The 14,743-nt window shown below is 43.7% G+C and overlaps 1 protein-coding gene across 2 annotated transcripts; it reads left to right on the top strand.

The window, feature by feature from the left end:
• Window positions 1-413: 413 nt before the first annotated feature.
• Window positions 414-13,141, top strand: sytl1 (synaptotagmin-like 1). 2 transcript variants are annotated; one of them, XM_031570987.2, is made up of 15 exons: window positions 414-686; window positions 1,381-1,484; window positions 2,054-2,196; window positions 2,667-2,790; window positions 3,734-3,791; window positions 4,537-4,570; window positions 4,971-5,032; window positions 5,306-5,383; window positions 7,030-7,196; window positions 7,422-7,524; window positions 8,411-8,566; window positions 8,963-9,041; window positions 9,278-9,374; window positions 11,342-11,547; window positions 12,561-13,141. In XM_031570987.2, the coding sequence occupies exons 2-15, from the start codon at window positions 1,381-1,383 to the stop codon at window positions 12,698-12,700; spliced, it is 1,551 nt and encodes a 516-aa protein (XP_031426847.1). In that variant the 5' UTR covers window positions 414-686; the 3' UTR covers window positions 12,701-13,141. The 2 variants fall into 2 exon arrangements, with proteins under 2 accessions (XP_031426847.1, XP_031426846.1); XM_031570986.2 differs by having other exon boundaries at window positions 415-686; window positions 4,917-5,032.
• Window positions 13,142-14,743: the final 1,602 nt, after the last annotated feature.

The raw sequence follows: 14,743 nt of genomic DNA, 5'->3' as shown, positions 1-14,743 counted from the left end.
AAAACAAGGTTTCATTCCCTTTATCACACAAGATTATGGTCAGAGCTAGGTTTACTGCTGCTGGGATTGTTTGGGTTGCCGGGCAGATCGGAGGAACTGGAGGCAAATGAGGCTATTTGTTCTGAATAGTTAATCTGTCAGCAAAATTGCTTAAATCCTCAAAACAGACAGTGAAATGAGAAAGGAAAACACAATGTGACATGTTGCAGTTAACGTTCTGTGTGAGCGCGTGTGCATTTTTCTGTGACTTTGTAAGTGTATTTAGTGGGTGAGGACAGATAAGAGTGGACAGCCCTGGTCACACCCATGACTAAAGCCGGACCTGAATATCCGTAAACAGTGTAGTGTTGCTTGGGTGTGGTTTAAAGGCATATCATTTCTTTATACTTTAAAGACATGATCCAAACACCTGCATAGGGAAGTACTCCCGTATATGTGCACTCAAACTCCAACTCAGACTCCCGTATAAGGCAATCACTTACACGTGCTCATCCATATCCATGCAGTGGTCCAGTTCTTGTTTTCTGAAGGTCCGCCGGGTGGGCGGGTGAGAATGGGGTAATCGGGCAGAAACCATACTTCAGCTCTGGGGAGACGGACGGCGAGAGACGGACACAACAGACTGGAAAAGCAGGCTGGGAAGCAAAGTGGCCAACTCTCCGGTTGGATGTGAGGATGCATGCAAGGTACATCTAGAAGTTCTATCCACTCTCACTTTTCTATCTTTCACTCCTCCCTTCTCCACCTTCCCCCCTCTCTCTCTCTCTCTCTCTCTCGGCTGTTGACAAGTGCTTCATTGTGCCTGCGGTTAAAGGCAGCATGGGGAAGGAATCCATGCTTTTGTCTCTGGTGTGGTGTTCATTCAGCAGAGGAGTGTGTGTGTGTGTGTGTGTGTGTGTGTGTGTGTCTCTGGTGTGTTGTTCATTCAGCAGAGGAGTGTGTGTGTGTGTGTGTGTGTGTGTGTGTGTCTCTGGTGTGTTGTTCATTCAGCAGTGGAGTGTGTGTGTGTGTGTGTGTGTGTGTGTGTCTCTGGTGTGTTGTTCATTCAGCAGAGGAGTGTGTGTGTGTGTCTGTGTGTGTGTGTCTCTGGTGTGTTGTTCATTCAGCAGAGGAGTGTGTGTGTGTGTGTGTCTCTGGTGTGTTGTTCATTCAGCAGAGGAGTGTGTGTGTGTGTGTGTGTGTATGTGTGTGTGTGTGTGTGTCTCTGGTGTGTTGTTCATTCAGCAGAGGGGCACAGACTACTGGCTCAGTGCCTGGTAGGGGAAGTCTGAACTTTCAGTTGAATGTGCACTTTTTTCCACTTTTATTCACAAGTGTCTGTATGATATGATGTGTACGTGTGTGTGTGTGTGTGTGTGTGTGAATACTTGTATTTGTCAGATGGAGGTTGAGTTGGGGGAGTTGACAGATGAGGAGGCAGCAGTCATCTTGGATGTTTTGGAAAGAGACAAAGAGCTGAAGAAGAGAGAGGAGTCGAGAGTAAGGTGTGTGTTTGCATAGGGCTCAAATACACACGAGTACACTACACAAAAACTCACGTGTACTAACACTTCACAGTATTTAATATAAAGGGAATACTCTTGCCTGTGCTTTCGCAGAACACATTAGCCATACATGAGCCATTATTCATGGAGAGCCCACATTTCAAAGCCCAAACGTTTTAGACGGGGGTGAATTCCTCTACTAAATTCTTTAATTCACTACCCACAGGGGGTCTTCTCACTAATGTCTAGGTAGGTGCAGCATCTCTCTGTGCCTCAGATGAGCCGCCAATCACAGTGATTCTGAGAACCTTCTCCCCTTTGACAAGACTTCTAGAATGCTAGAGTTCTAGAATCACCTGCAGTCTCATGCTATTATTTGTGCTTACAAGGTGGTGTAAGGTGATAGGACCCTTTGCTCTGTATCAGACTTCTATTTGTTTTAGGCTCGATAAAGCACTCGACAACTCTAGGGTGTTGTAGCACAATGACAGATTGTGTGTGTGTGTGTGTGTGTGTGTGTGTGTGTGTGTGTGTGTGTGTTTGTGTGTGTGTGCACCTGTGTTTGACAGCCAACTGGCACAGACAGGATGCGACCCACTGCGCCTGCGCGGTTTGACGGGCACATGGTTTACTGAGGAGAGGGACAGGCGGCACCAGAGGGGCGGAGTCGACATAGTACACGCATCCATCCGCCAGAAGAGGCGGGTCAAAGGTGACATGTTCCTCCATTCCAGCAGTTGTGACTAAGTGTGACATTAGTAGTGAGACACCTGCTGATCACTAAATAAGTGAGCTATTATGTCAATGGAATCAAATGTTTGTTTAACAAATCTTTTGTCCGTGTACGTATCTATACCAATTGATTTACCACACTTCTCTACTTTATTACATTTCTTGACTATGCGATGTGTGGGTGGGATCAGTTGGTATTTGCATCGACATGAATATTGAACATTGGCCTTTTCCCCAGAAGAGATAGACTACTCATAGTCTGCACAAACGTATCTATATACAGTACACTTTATCGATATTCAGCTGACAACAGTTCTTTTGAATAATTACAGAAATCCACTATCTGAGTCGAGTTGATTATTCCCGAAAATTTGGGAATAATCGCAGCATCCGGATAGATCAACTCAGAGGTCGTGTTTATTTTTACTGTCTATTTGGAATATCCCACAGATGTCCGTCTGACAGCAGTTTTTGAGAGTCGGACGGACAATGAGTCTAAGCAAACAACTGACGAGGAGAAGGATGACAGCGACGAGGAAGAGGAGGAAGAGGAGGAAGAGGAGCACGACACGGGGTAAGAATGGCCTAAGAGTGTGAATGTGCAGGAGTGTGTGTGCCTGAGGGTGTTGGTCTTGTTTGGAGTGTGTGAACTTTTGTGGAGTGTGTGAATACAGTATGCAGACATTATATTTGATTGACAGGGAAACTAAGGGAGATGAAGTTAAATGTGTGATTGTGTGCACGTATTTCAGCTTCCAGATGTATTTTCATGTGTTGTGATACTGTATGGGATAAATGGATGTGCCATACAGTAGTGTGTGTGTGTGTGTGTGTGTGTGTGCGTATGTGTGTGTGGATATGTGTGTGTTTGTAATCATTTCACTGTGACTAGGTGACAGTTACGTCATGGCTCATGTCAAGGAGAGTAATGTGTAATTACTGTGCCTTATACGGAGGGGACCTGTGGCTTCCTCTGCTCCACAGCATACTGAAGCAGAAAGATGGTTATGCATCATTCACCCCTTTTCATTTAGCTGTGTTCATTTAGCAGTGTTCATTTAGCTGTGTTCATTTAGCTGTGTTCGTTTAGCTGTGTTCATTTAGCTGTGTTCATTTAGGTGTTCATTTAGCTGTTCATTTAGCGGTGTTCATTTTGCTGTGTTCATTTAGCTGTGTTAATTTAGCTGTGTTCATTTAGCTGTTCATTTAGCAGTGTTCATTTAGCGGTGTTCATTTTGCCGTGTTCATTTAGCTGTGTTCATTTAGCTGTGTTCTGCAAAGTCTTATACAAAACAGTGTGCAGTTTCTGCTTAATGACACAGGAGCTCTAACCGAGCGCTTCAGAGGGTGACTAGAGAAGTACAGTATGAAAAAAAACATTAAAGCATGTACGTTTATTGTAGTAGACCCCCAAAATAAAATTGTAAACCTTGAAAATGAGCATAATAAGTCCTCTTTTAATATGTTGCATAAGCTTGTTTTTGAAGGTATTTGTATTTGTTTAATTTATGATTCAGTTCTGAAGCCCCTGTGCGTCCCACTCCTCAGCCAAGAACCAGAACTCCTCTCTTAAAGGTGAGCTACATTTTGTCTCTTAAAGGTGAGCTACATTTTGTCTCTTAAAGGTGAGCTACATTGTGTCTCTTAAAGGTGAGCTACATTGTGCCTCTTAAAGGTAAGCTACATTGTGTCTCTTAAAGGTGAGCTACATTGTGTCTCTTAAAGGTGAGCTACATTTAGTCTCTTAAAGGTGAGCTACATTGTGTCTCTTAAAGGTGAGCTACATTGTGTCTCTTAAAGGTGAGCTACAGTGTGTCTCTTAAAGGTGAGCTACATTGTGTCTCTTAAAGGTGAGCTACACTGTGTCTCTTACAGGTGAGCTACATTGTGCCAGTGTATGAGTTCTAGATTTCACATACAGTAAATAACCATTGGCTCTTCTGTCCTTGAAATGCTTGTATTTACTCGTGCAAACAACAGACTAGGCAAAAGTATTAACAATATTATCCAATCAATCAAATTCAGATCAAGTTCACACCTATGTAATTTTCTGACTTAAAAGTTGTTTTACACAGAAACACTTCTGTTTTGTCTGCCACCAATGTTGCTTCATTTTGTCCAAAGCGTTAGCACACCTCACCACGATCCTCACTCAAAGTCCCAAGAGACACACGAGCCACTGACCCGGCTTTGTTTAATGTCACCTGATGCCTTTGTTTAGTGTCACCTGATCCCGTTGTTTAATGTCACCTGATCCCTTTGACATGTACTTTCACTACCTCTATTACTTATGTTAAAAATACTCTGCTTCTTTTTCAAGTGTGAAGAAAATGAAAGTAATTCAGAAAATAAAGGTACAATATTCTTATATTTCTACTACATTGTGTTACATTACATGTTTATTTAATCCTTCCTAACACTGGGTTATCCACCACTTTCCCACTGTGTTTGATTACTTCATTACTTTTGAAGTTAATACATTAGTCAATCAAATGTTTTACTGCTAGAATTGTGCATATACTGTATGTAGTATTTTAGGTGATACACATGCTGAATGATTGGATAATGCATGGAGATTGGTACAAAATGTACTGCTTTCTGAACTTAGAAATAGATCAGGTATCATTTTTAAAAAGGAGCCCAATTGTAGATGAAATAGTGGTTGTGTATGTTGCATACATGGTGATGTGTCTCCTTTAGGGAGTGGTGAGGAGGAGAAAGAAGAGGAGAGGAGTGCAGATGTGTCTCCTTCAGGGAGTGGTGAGGAGGAGAAGGCAGAGGAGAGGAATGCTGACCCACCACCCTCGTCACTGCAGGTACCTACACAGGCTTTCTACTGCAATCACGCACAATAACATGCATTTACTGCAGTATATGTCTTTTTACTAATACCACCACACAGTCAGTTTCACAATGCCATCCCCCTGAAAACACTGATAGAGTGTAGTTACCTTCATATTATATAAGGTATGTTTAACAAATAAATAAGAAAAAAAACACATTTTCAGAAATTCTCACACGCATATTTTGAGTCTGATTCTGTATGGACTCCATATTTCCAATGAGAATGTTTGTGTTTGTATTTGCAGGAGACAGACTCTATTGGCATCTTGGAACTTGATCCCATCAGGATCGGCTCAACCAGCAGTTTGCAGTACAATACCAAGGTAAACCCCAACCTCACCGTCCCTCTCCCCTCTTCAACACACATATAAACCCCAACCTGACCGTCTCTCTCCCCTCTTTAACACACATATAAACCCCAACCTGACCGTCCCTCTCCTCTCATCACACATATAAACCCCAACCTGACCGTCTCTCTCCCCTCCTCATCACACATATAAACCCCAACCTGACCGTCCCTCTCCTCTCCTCTCCACATCACACATATAAACCCCAACCTGACCGTCCCTCTCCTCTCCTCATCACACATATAAACCCCAACCTGACCGTCTCTCTCCCCTCTTCAACACACATATAAACCCCAACCTGACCGTCTCTCTCCCCTCTTCAACACACATATAAACCCCAACCTGACCGTCCCTCTCCTCTCCTCTCCCCTCCTCATCACACATATAAACCCCAACCTGACCGTTCCTCTCCTCTCCTCAACACACATATAAACCCCAACCTGACCGTCCCTCTCCTCTCCCCTCCTCAACACACATATAAACCCCAACCTGACCGTCCCTCTCCTCTCCTCATCACACATATAAACCCCAACCTAACCGCCCCTCTCCTCTCCCCTCCTCAACACACATATAAACCCCAACCTAACCGCCCCTCTCCCATCCTCTCCCCTCGTCAACACACATATAAACCCCAACCTGACCGTCCCTCTCCTCTCCTCATCACACATATAAACCCCAACCTGACCGTCTCTCTCCCCTCTTTAACACAAATATAAACCCCAACCTGACCGTCCCTCCCCCCTCCTCTCCCCTCCTCAACACACATATAAAACCCAACCCGACCGTCCCTCTCCTCTCCTCATCACACATATAAACCCCAACCTCACCGTCCCTCTCCTCTCCTCATCACACATATAAACCCCAACCTGACCGTCCCTCTCCCCTCCTCATCACACATATAAACCCCAACCTGACCGTCTCTCTCCCCTCCTCAACACACATATAAACCCCAACCTGACCGTCCCTCTCCCCTCCTCTCCCCTCCTCATCACACATATAAACCCCAACCTAACCGCCCCTCTCCTCTCCTCATCACACATATAAACCCCAACCTCACCGTCCCTCTCCTCTCCTCATCACACATATAAACCCAAACCTGACCGTCTCTCTCCCCTCTTTAACACACATATAAACCCCAACCTGACCGTCCCTCTCCTCTCCTCATCACACATATAAACCCCAACCTAACCGCCCCTCTCCTCTCCCCTCCTCATCACACATATAAACCCCAACCTGACCGTCCCTCTCCTCTCCTCATCACACATATAAACCCCAACCTGACCGTCCCTCTCCTCTCCTCATCACACATATAAACCCCAACCTCACCGTCCCTCTCCCCTCCTCTCCCCTCCTCAACACACATATAAACCCCAACCTGACTGTCCCCCTCCTCTCCCCTCCTCAACACACATATAAACCCCAACCTAACCGCCCCTCTCCCCTCCTCAACACACATATAAAACCCCAACCTCACCGTCTCTCTCCCCTCCTCAACACACATATAAACCCCAACCTCACCGTCTCTCTCCCCTCCTCAACACACATATAAAACCCCAACCTCACCGTCTCTCTCCCCTCCTCAACACACATGACGTCTGATCTCATGTCTGCACGTGTCTCAGTGGAATGGCAGCGTGACGAGTCTGAGGAGCGTTGGGGAGGTCGGGGACGTGGCCGTGAGTGGACAGATCCAGTTCTCTCTGCAGTACCATCACCACCGGGAGGAGCTCGTGGTGTGTGTGTATCGCTGCCAGAACCTCGCGCAAGCTCGCAAAAACCGCACGAACCCGTGAGTATCTGTGTGCGTGCAGTGCTTTGTCTTTCTCTATCTCTGTTATGTTATCATGAGATTGTGCATGAGAGAGAGAGAGAGTCTGACAGATGTGCAAAAGGGTTTAAGTATATGAATGCACAAGCTTCTTGTAATATAAGTGTGTCTTAAATGTTTTGTTTTGGTACACTTTATGTGCATGTTCAGTGTGTGTGCCAATGGATCATACCATATGTATTGCAGGTATGTGAAGGTCTATCTCCTGCCAGATACGTCCACGCAGAGTAAGAGGAAGACATCCGTGAAGAAGAAAACGGTCAACCCAATCTATAATGAGATCTTTACAGTAAGGTCAAGCCAATCTATAATGAGATCTTTACAGTAAGGTCAAGCCAATCTATAATGAGATCTTTACAGTAAGGTCAAGCCAATCTATAATGAGATCTTTACAGTAAGGTCAAGCCAATCTATAGATCTTTACAGTAAGCCATCTTTCTCTAAACACCTGACCCCTATAACACAAAGTCCCATCTCACATCAACCCCTGGCAATGCCATCTCTTTATCCTGACAGTATCGTGGCAATGCCATCTCTTTATCCTGACAGTATCGTGGCAATGCCATCTCTTTATCCTGACAGTATCGTGGCAATGCCATCTCTTTATCCTGACAGTATCGTGGCAATGCCATCTCTTTATCCTGACAGTATCGTGGCAATGCCATCTCTTTATCCTGACAGTATCGTGGCAATGCCATCTCTTTATCCTGACAGTACTGTGGGAACTGTTCCTTGTACCCGTACTTTTGTTCTTATCTCTTTAGATTTGCTGAATTGATCTACCCACCACTTCCTCTCTCAACATTATCTGTCCAAACCACCCTGCTCTCCACAAATCTTGTTTTTTTAATTTCCTTGCCGGTCTCCATCTCTCCTTCTCGTAGCTTGATTGTTCTCTCCTTTGAACGTCGCTTTGGATAAAAGCGTCTGCTAAATGACTAAATGTAAATTGGATAAAAGCGTCTGCTAAATGACTAAATGTAAATGTAAATTGGATTCAAGCGTCTGCTAAATGACTACATGTAAATGTCCTTTCTTTTCTCTTCCTGTCACCTCTAGATCCTTACTGTTTCCATTCCCAGTGACTTGCTCCAAGTCTAAGATGGCTTGTGTGTCTGTGTGTCTGTGTCTCCCAGTATAAGATGACCCATGTTCTGTGTCTCTGTGTCTCCCAGTATAAGGTGGCTGACGTGAGGACCCATGTTCTGTCGCTGTCCGTGTGGCATACGGAGGCTTTGAGGGCCAATGTGTTTCTGGGGGCCGTGGAGGCCCAGCTAAACCAGTGGGACTGGGACAGAACCCAACCCTGCTGGCAGTCACTGCAACCCAGAGTGAGTCTTTCTTCCTCCTCGTCAGTGTTCCCCATAAATAGCCAAACTATGACTGAGTCCTTCTTCCTTCATGACAGTATACCCATAAATAGCCAAACTATGACTGAGCCCAGAGACATGAAAATAGTTCCCTCCTCTAAACTATGACTGAGCCCAGAGACATGAAAATAGTTCCCTCCTCTAAACTATGACTGAGCCCAGAGACATGAAAATAGTTCCCTCCTCTATTTCATATCTTTTTCCTTTTCTCCCTTTTTCGTCTTTCTTGCAAACACTTCTCATTCATTCCCTGATTTGGCGTTCCTACTCCATACCATCGCCTCTGTCTTTCCCTCTCTCTTTCCCCCTCTCCTTCCTTCCCCCTCTAAGCATCTCCCTTGTGCTCTAACGTCCTAGTTCCTTATGGATCCTGCCATGGGAACTACCACAGGAACACTACTGATGTCAATGAAGTTCATACCCCCTGGCTCTGAAGGTACACTCAACATATCGAACACAATCACAAACATGATACAGGACAGAATTGTGGATGTGTTTGGCCTCTGTATGCTGACATTTCTCTGTTTGTTTGGTGTCTGTATGCTGACATTTCTCTGTTTGTTTGGTGTCTGTATGCTGACATTTCTCTGTTTGTTTGGTCTCTGTATGCTGACATTTCTCTCTCATTTTTCTTTCATTTCTCGTTCTTTCCCTTCCTTCCTCATGTGTTAGGATCTGGCCTTCCCCCCACAGGAGAGTTGCACATCTGGCTTAAGGAAGCTGTTGTCGTCTCCTCCAAACACAGAGTTCCCAGCATATTCGTCAAAAGGTACACAGTGACACACATATACACATCACACAAACACACACACACACACACACACACACTTGTAACGTTTGAACACATGTAAATATACTCAGTAATAACACACTATTTTGTAAGGAATATTTTTGGAATTGTTGTTTTTGTCAGATCTTTAGGTCTCTTCACGTGCTCATCTTTATCCACCTTCTTTTATTGTGAAAAAGCTCAATGGCATCCGCAGCATTTTAACCAATATCCTAGGCTACACACAATAAAAGCAGTCAACACGGGACCAACAACAATTCTAAATTGAGTCCTAAACTAATATGATTAAAAAAAAAACACTTTTAAAAATCAATCATCAGTTTCAGTTATCATTGCGCTGGCAGTTGCGTTTTCAATATAGTTTGTAAGAAGCCTCCTCATCCTCCGAGCTCCACACAAACTCTAGTGGGGCAGTTCAGCATAACGATTGAGCATTTTATATTAAAAAAGCTTCAAATACAGTAGAAAAAACTCACAAAGTGGGTCAGGCAGTGTTGTGGCGAGATTGAATCTCCCTACATCTTTCTTTCAATCAGAAGACCGGAGACTGCTTGCTGGGATCTGGAAGTTTATTATTGTAATCAATAAGCTACAACAAGGAGAGATCCATGGATTGTCTCAAAGTGTGAACACCTCTGCAGGCTCTTTTATACCCTTATTTTAGGTGTGTCTTGTGGTTATTCTTGTATGGCTGTTTACCTGAACTATAATATTAGCCTATATGTTTCCTTATATGAGCTCTTTTGTGAGCGTTATCCCCTCACGAGGGTTCTGTGTCTAAGGGCGCCTGGTGGGGCCTCTGCAAAGTCAATTATCTAGTTTGTATATCTTTCTCAGCAGTTCAGCCTATGTAATGGTTAAACAAGGCCTTTTCATACTGCTGAATCAATCCATGTATCTCTTAGTATAAGAAAATATCCTACAGTAGCTTACCTGCTAACATGCTACTAGCCTTCTTTCTACTAAAAGGAAACCTTAAAGCACTATATTACAGCATGAGTAACACGTCTTGCCCACTTGCAATTCATGTAACAGGTGTGTACACCATCACCAGTGGTCACAATTACTGAACGGGTCACTTGTGTCAACATTTAGAAGTTCAAGAAAATGTTTTCCAACTCTGGAATTGTTGTATGTGTGTCCTACAATGGCTCTATCGACCATAGATAAATAACCAATGTTATTCATTAGCACCCCTGTGTGTGCACTAGATTGTTCAACATTCAACAAAGCCACTGTTATTTGTCTTTTTCACTACCGGTGCTGGCTACTTTCTTCAATAGCACACACAACTAATATGAATACCAAACACAGGTGTAAACTTCTATCAATCATTGACTACTAAATCACTGAACACCAACACACAGCCGTACAGCCCAAGATGGTGCACTGCCCAATGCAAGGTTGATGTGAAAGGCTGTATGGCAGGTCTGAGGTGGCTGGTTGGCAGAGCCACAGAGAAAGCCAACAGGCCTATCGACATTTGTTGATACAATGATCTACGTTTGATTGATACAATGATCTACGTTTTAAAGCGGATTAATCTTTAGGTGGCACTGCCCCACCTGCCCATATGGACGAATCAATCAATCAATCAATTCAATTTTATATAGCGCTTCTCTATATACCCGAAGTCGCTTTACAGAGTCCAGAGTCCAGTAGTCATACACACACAGTCATACCGGTGGTGGTAAGCTACCTCAGTAGCCACAGCTGCCCTGGGGCAGACTGACAGAAGCGTGGCTGCCAATCAGCGCCAACGGCCCCTCCGACCACCACCAACATTCATTCATATTCACACAATGCAATGCATGTCTTTATGATGGTGGGGGAAACCGGAGTACCCGGAGTAAACCCACGCAGGCACGGGGAGAACATGCAAACTCCACACACGAACCACCAATACGGACGGCTGCCCAGTCATGCCCCTTTTTCTGTGTGCTCAGCTGTGTGTTGCCAGACGAGAGCCAATCAAGTGGCCAGAGGACTCGTGTGGTGAGACGGTCGGCTTCTGCGGTGTTCAACCACACCATGGTGTATGATGGCATCCACTCCGCTGACCTCACACACATCTGTCTGGAGATGACTGTGTGGGACAAACACACACTCAACACACACTGTTTAGGAGGAGTGAGGTTCAGCACAGGCACAGGTGAATCACACAAATCATAAACAATGCATTCATGTGCTATATGTCCTGTTATATGACCTGCTATATGTCCTGCTATATGTCCTGTTATATGACCTGTTATATGTCCTGCTACATGACCTGTTATATGACCTGCTATATGTCCTGCTATATGTCCTGCTATATGACCTGCTATATGTCCTGCTATGTCCTGCTATATGTCCTGCTATATGTCCTGCATTCATGTGCTATATGTCCTGCTATATGACCTGCTATATGTCCTGCTATATGACCTGCTATATGTCCTGCTATATGTCCTGCTATATGACCTGCTATATGTCCTGCTATATGTCCTGCTATATGACCTGTTATATGACCTGCTATGTCCTGCTATATGTCCTGCTATATGTCCTGCATTCATGTGCTATATGTCCTGCTATATGTCCTGCTATGTCCTGCTATATGACCTGCTATATGTCCTGCTATGTCCTGCTATATGACCTGCTATATGTCCTGCTATAGGACCTGCTATGTCCTGCTATATGACCTGCTATATGTCCTGCTATATGTCCTGCTATATGACCTGTTATATGACCTGCTATATGTCCTGCTATATGACCTGCTATATGTCCTGCTATATGTCCTGCTATATGTCCTGCTATATGTCCTGCTATATGTCCTGCTATATGTCCTGCTATGTCCTGCTATATGACCTGCTATATGTCCTGCTATATGACCTGCTATATGGAGTTTACGGCACTCATGTGCGTTATGTCCTCATATAGGACTCATGTTCTGCTATATGGAGTTTACGGAACTCTAAATGAAAGTTTGCAAGAGGTATGCAATGAGTTATGCGGTCACACTTTATTTGGAGGGTCCCTTACAGACTATCAACAGATGCTCAGATTACAAGCAAACTGTCTGTTGGAATTAATGTCAACTTTCAACAAATGATGCTTCCAGTTATAGTATCTCTCATCATAGTAGTCAACTCTTGCCTCAGTTTTCACTCTTCCTCTCTGTACTATGTACAGGTGTCAGCTATGATCAGACAGTGCTGTGGATGGACTCATCAGACGAAGAGCAGAAGGTGTGGATGGCAGTCATGAATAATCACAACCGCTGGGTGGAGAGTGCTCTACCGCTGAGAACCGACCTACAGCCCTACACCTGAACCTAACTGGCTTTAGGACCTGCAACCCTACACCTAAACCTAACTGGCTTTAGGCTTAGTTTGCTTACTTGCACTTTAGACCTCGGAATGTCAGATGAACAGATATGATGTATGAGGGGGATATAGAACAGGAATGTGTCACAAAAATGATATTCCTTAAGGATGCAAGTACAATAAGTGGGGCAGGTACGGTCACATGTGGAGAAACATACAGTATGAGTTTCACCTGTGCAGATATGTATGAGTTTCACATGTGCAGATACGTATGTGTTTCACATGTGCAGAAACGTATGAGTTTCATATGTGTAGATACGTATGAGTTTCATATGTGCAGATATACGCATGTGTTTCATATGTGCAGATACGTATGAGTTGCTCTTAGTGCTTTGTAGAATGTATCTCCGATGTGTAATTGTTGCTATACACTTACGGTACACAACATTTGGGGCCCCTGGTCTTTAGTTGCTATGCTAGGGTTAGCTGTATGCTCAACATGTCAGACCAGAGGTCTACAAGTTCTTTAGCTTCATAATGTTAGCAAGGTGAATGTTGGATGCCTCCTATTTTCCAGAATAAGAATTAGCATTTTCAAACATACCTGCAAAAGATCAATCAAGCAATAGCACAAACATCATCCCAGTTTTTCACTTTTCATCCCCTCTGCTCCCAGCTCTTTTGCCATTTTGAGGTAATTTCTTATGTAAACTGTAGTACTGTTAGAACTAGAACATAAGCTGTGTCTATTACCGAGCACTTTACGAAGTACACTGCAATACAGTGCACTGCAATACAGTGCACTTACATCTGTAGTGCGTTCTGTCACTGATTAGTGTTGTCTCAAATGGAACACTGAGGGACGCAAATGTGCGAGCCTTTTACCCATAAATCTGTGCGGCAGCTTCCTCCGGCCAACTGGAAATTTTAAACAAAGATGGCGGACCAAACTCCGCTGACGGCCGTGTTTTGTGTGTAAATGTACATCTTTTGGCGTTTTCTTGCTTAGATTTTTCAAAAGTTACCGAGAAATAGACACTCTACTATCAGATAACACAGTTATTGTAACCAGAAATAATGGTTAAAGTGATTTGCGAGGCGTCAGTCAGCCAACTTTCCAAACTGAAAAGCTGCCAAAGGGCTCCTCCTCTTCTGCTACGTAGCCAAGATGGCGCCCGTTTAGGGCGAGTAGTGTCCATCGTTTTACACTGCATTTTTTTACCGTTTGCAGTGCGCCATCCGGGTACTTTCAGTGCCCTTCATTTGGCTGGTTCTGTCAGTATGAACGCCCTAAGCACTGAAAGTCAGTGTTTGAAGTGTGCAAGTGCGCGGTAATAGACACAGCTATAGTGTTCAATGTTACCTTCAGCTAATCGGCAGGCACGAAGCTCATCAGGCACAATCACAGCAAACCACAGGGAGATGGTGGAGGGGGTACCATAATCTTTGATTTTATTATTTCAGGAAAATATACTTTATGTATACACTGTACAGTCTACTGTTTGGTTGGTGTCTACTTAAAATTAGCCAAAATTAGCCATCCATCGCTCTACTTTAATTGGTGTTTTTGAAGCACATCACACATCACATATCTCATATACTCAACCTGTTTTTTCAGGAGAGAATGGGACAATGAGTTTTGGTTTCAACTTGATTTCAAGTACTGTATATTGTATAATGTATTTGTTGTCCCTCCCATCAAATTCACGCCACGCCACGCCAAAACAGAGACAATAACTTGACATTGTAAACTACTGACATCCAAGAAAAACTTGCAGTGTAAAAAAACACACCACTGAAAATGACTGACATGAAGCAATAAAGAAAAGAATGAAATTGAAAAAGCACATCAGAATAGACAAACATCTTGTCAGTGCCCAAAGTTAATTTGTTTGTGGTTCCATGTCAATGTTCTATTTTTTATCAATGCCAATTTTGTTTTTCAAAGCCAAACTTAAAGTCTCTTTTTAAGCTCCATAGAATATCACCATCCACCTAAATAAAAACAAAAAGAAAAAATCAGTGGAAATATATTTCCAATCAAATCGT

Source organism: Clupea harengus, chromosome 7, assembly GCF_900700415.2.
Source record: "Clupea harengus chromosome 7, Ch_v2.0.2, whole genome shotgun sequence".
NCBI classification, from domain to species: Eukaryota; Metazoa; Chordata; class Actinopteri; order Clupeiformes; family Clupeidae; genus Clupea; species Clupea harengus.
Note: the sequence above shows the minus strand (reverse complement) of the source record. Positions and strands in the feature narration are given on the sequence as shown.

Bases quoted from the DNA above. Each gene is read 5' to 3' on its own strand.
- sytl1 (XM_031570986.2), top strand. From the start codon at position 1,381: ATGGAGGTTGAGTTGGGGGAGTTGACAGATGAGGAGGCAGCAGTCATC. The intron at 8,567-8,962 runs GTGAGTCTTTCT...CTAACGTCCTAG, and splicing joins GGCAGTCACTGCAACCCAGA to TTCCTTATGGATCCTGCCAT. The intron at 9,375-11,341 runs GTACACAGTGAC...CTGTGTGCTCAG, and splicing joins CCCAGCATATTCGTCAAAAG to CTGTGTGTTGCCAGACGAGA.